The sequence below is a fragment of the Empidonax traillii genome, unplaced genomic scaffold, assembly GCF_003031625.1.
Source record: "Empidonax traillii isolate 1590-97213 ecotype Southwest subspecies unplaced genomic scaffold, ASM303162v1 scaffold1449:size159823, whole genome shotgun sequence".
Lineage (NCBI taxonomy): Eukaryota > Metazoa > Chordata > Aves > Passeriformes > Tyrannidae > Empidonax > Empidonax traillii.
Genome location: NW_020956642.1, coordinates 9,359 through 13,305, shown reverse-complemented (window position 1 = coordinate 13,305; position 3,947 = coordinate 9,359). Strand labels below are relative to the sequence as shown.

General features: G+C 50.8%; 1 protein-coding gene across 1 annotated transcript in view; it reads right to left on the bottom strand.

Annotated features, from left to right (window-relative positions):
- The window catches only part of NIN (ninein), a gene marked incomplete at its 5' end in the record, with an annotated part of 39,881 nt that overhangs the window by 31,045 nt on the left and 4,889 nt on the right, over positions 1–3,947 (bottom strand). Inside the window, 2 exons of the mRNA XM_027907391.1 lie at positions 1,655–1,795; positions 3,030–3,166. Of these exons, the coding sequence (XP_027763192.1) occupies positions 1,655–1,795; positions 3,030–3,166 (278 nt within the window). The remainder of the gene's footprint in view (positions 1–1,654; positions 1,796–3,029; positions 3,167–3,947) is intronic.

Genomic DNA, 3,947 nt, shown 5'->3' with positions numbered 1-3,947 from the left:
GGGAGTTCCCTTTTGTAGTGTGTATATAGTTTTCTTTATATATATATATATATATAAATTTAAAAATTCATTCGGTTCGGGTTCTTTTGGTTTTTTTTACGATCGGCTGGGAGAAAGTGAAAGGGAGGGGGAAGGCTTTGTCCCCGGGGTCCAGGGACTTGGCTGGGAGCCAAGTCCAACCTGGGACACCACCTCTCTCAAAACACTGTCTGCCAGCACAGTTCTCGTGCTCCCTCTGATTTCAGTTTTCTAGTTTAGCATTCACACATTTCAGCAGAGGTGCCATATCATATCTAACTCCTCAAGGATCCACTTCCCTGGGAAGGACCGGCACACGTTGGGTTTATCCAAAATTTTGCACTGGGGGGAAAAAAAATATATAAAATCCCTGCAGATCTGCAGGATGATTGCTTCATTCTAAGGCTTCCTACTTTAATTAGAGTAAAACTACAGCTAAGGTGGAGCATCTTTAATTCCTGTAGCTGGAAGGCAATCCCACGTCACCGAGGCAGGCTTGGTCCCACCTGGATAAGGACCCCGGGAGCCTGTGGCTGTCAGTTCAACTGGCACCTCGAATGCAGGAACTTAAAAAGGGATTTAATTCTGGAATCCCACTGGGAAAAGGAGGGTTTACCTTCTCAGCCAGGACGTTTTCCAAGTTCCTCTGCAGTTTGCTTGCCAAACTTTCGCACTCGGCCAGTTTTTCTCCCGTTTCCAGCAGCTCGCTCTCCAGGCGGCTGTTTTCCTGGGCCAAACAAAAACACACACACCCCCCAAACAACACCCTCAGCATTTGGAGGAGGAAAATAAAAGCTTGTGGTAACTCATTCAAAAAAAAAAAAAAAAAAAGGAGTTACTGCTCCCAGTCAAGCTGGAGCATGACACTGTTCCAAGCTTCAGCCAAAGGTGGGGATTACGAATCCACGTGCACAAAACCCACTCCTGCCACAGCAAGTGTGAACGCTGGATTTGTGCAAAGGATCAAAAGGCATAACAGCAAGTTTGCTTTAGATGTTTGGGGCTTTTTGAAATTTGTTTTTAAAGCAGCATTTTAACCACTGTCAAGGTGTTTTATCTCCTGGCTGGACAGGAAAAGATCCAGCAAGGCAGCCGTGCACACACGGGCTCTGCACTTGATGGCAGCAGAGATATGAACTGGAGCCTCAAGAATCCAAGGAACGGCCCATGGAGGTGACCCAAAAACTGATTCTCACAGACACACACCTATCTTGCTGCTTCAACTCCTTTTGGCCAGCCCAACACACACCATAAAACACATCCCCTCCCCAAGCATCCCTGCCCGCTCAGGACATCCCTCCCTTTCGGGGAAAACCCCGACTCTTGGGTCCCCCCCGTTACCTTCAGGGACAGGGCCAGGCGGTCCCGGGTGTAATTCTCATCCGTCTTCAGCTTTTCAATCTCCTGCTCCAGCTCCAGCCTCTGTTTGTTGGCCTGCTGCAGGATCTGCTCCCGCTCTCTGCGCAGCTCGTTCTTCAGAGCCGCGATTCGCTCCTTGTACTCCTCGTCCAGCTTCCTGCGAAGGCACCGGGGGCCAGAAGAGCTCGTTAGAAGAAGAAGAAGGTGGCAACCACTGCTGGGGGTGAAGGCAGTACCTGTGCCTGGAGCAGGGGAGGGCTGGTTTGGGACACCACACCTGAGGTTGTACTCGTTGCGGCGCTCGATCGCGGCGTGGTGATCGTCCACTTCCGAGGCCATCAGGGATTTCAGCTTCTCGGCCTTCTCCAAGTCCGAACGCAGCTTCTCCTTCTCTCTGGCCACTTGGTCAAACCTCTCCCTAGGGGAAAGCAGAGCCATCCTGGGTTAAGGTCACCCAGGATGTTCCCCCAAAGGTTTTCTGGGGGAGAAGAACAGTTCGGAAAGCTCAACAAGGGTCTCATCAGCTGCATTTAGTCACTAGATTTGAACTTGCACCCACAGCTCCAGACATGTCTTAATATCCCCATAGGTCCTGAGACCTCAAGTTTCCCAAATTTATCAAATCCTGGAATAATTTGGTTGGAAAGAACCTTAAAGATTATCCTGTTCCACCCCCTGCCATGGGCAGGGACACCTTCCACCAGCCCAGGTTGCTCCAGCCTGGCCTTGGACACTTCCAGGGATCCAGGGGCAGCCACAGCTTCTCTGGGCAACCTGTGCCAGGGCCTGCCCACCCCCAGAGGGAAGAATTCCTTCCCAATATCCCATCTAACCCTGCCCTCTGGCAGTGGAAAGACATTCCCCCTTGTCCTGTCCCTCCAGCCTTTGTCCCATATCCCTCTCCAGCTCTCTTGGAGCCCCTTTAGACACTGGAAAGGGTCTAAGGTTTCCCTGGAGCCTTCTCTTTTCTGGGCTGAACACCCCTAGCCCTTCCAGCCCATCATATCTGAGTATGAATATTCTGAATCTCTAAACTATTCAAAGGTTTGCAGCACAAACAAAACACCCCGAACAGCTGGAGCTCGGGCACGTGGCAGATGGGATGCAACAATCACAACAGGAGTGAATCCACACAAAACTGAGGGGGCAGTGCTTAAAGCCAAGGTCTCCAAAGCGGGGTGGACAAGATGATCAGTTGGTGTGTGGGAAGATTTGAGCTTCAGTAATACGTATATATAAGCTATAAATTAATAAATATACATAGAGGGAAACATTTCTCATCTCCCACACTCTCTCAACAGAGAAACCTGCAGGGCAGGTCCAGTGCAAAGTCAAACTGTGTTGACTTTCTAATGAAAACAGGGGGGTTGCACAGTGACTTTGTACCTGCCCCTCACGGCTATCACATGGCAAAAGCTCTGGGATGCAAGAAATCAGTTTGGATTAAAGGTACTGACAACAAACTGCACCAGCCTCTGTCCTATGCTGTGCATTCTTTAGCCATCCATGACCCCTGGGGGGATAGCAGTGACCACTTCCAGACTGGTCCCAGACTGGGAACAACATCCTTTTTTTTCATTTTTTAAATTTTTTTTTTTTAAATTTTCCAACTACATTTTTCTGCAATCCTTGGGGGCGAGCGTTTGACTCACAGGAGGTGCCTGATCTCCGTCTTGAAGCTCGCCAGGGCTGCCTGGTGGACCCCATTCTTGGTGATCAGCAGCTCGTTCTCCAGTGCCAGCGTCAGCTCCGTCAAGTTCACCTTCCCATCCAAGCTGAAGTCCAAAGCCTGCAGAAGCAACGCGTGGTTAGAGCGGAACGAGCTTCCCTGCCCCGCAGGGAGCCTGGAAATGCTCGGACGTGGAGTGACAGGATGAGACTCGAGGAGGCTCGGAGGAGATCTCGGCTCGCTAATTAATCTGTCACAAACACCACCCCCCCGGGGCAATAAACCAGACGTCTCTGCCACCTCCCGGCGTTCCAGAGCCGCTGCCAGCCGTGGAGATGGGAAGTGTCCCCGGCTGAGCTGCGAGACCGACAGGAAATTAGGCCCAGGCCTGATGGAATGGCACTAATTCTCCGGAGGATCCAACGACACTTCCCGAACAGCAACTGCTGCAACAAAGTGGTGGGAGATGCTGATACTGAACAGAAGCAGCTCTTGCAACAGAGGCAACACAAAAGCAGGAAGGATTTGGTGGCGAGGATCTCACCTCTGAGAAAGCGAGTTATCGGCAACTGCTGGGAATTTTACGGAATCCCAGAGGGGTTTGGTTGGAAGGGACCATCTTAAAGACGGTCTCATTTCAGACCCTCTGCCATGGGCAGGGACACCTTCCACTGGACCAGGTTGCTCCAAACCCTGTCCAACCCGGCCTAGGGAAGAAAGGCCTTCCCTTTTGTATTCCAAACTCACATGGACATTGGCACTTGAGGTCATATTTTAGTGGCGAACAGGCAGCTGATGGTTGGACTCGATCTTGGAAGTCTTTCCCAACTTAAATGATCTCCTAATTCAATCTAACTCTGCAGGAGAACAAAGCAAAGTGCTTGTGGTGGGGCTGAAACAC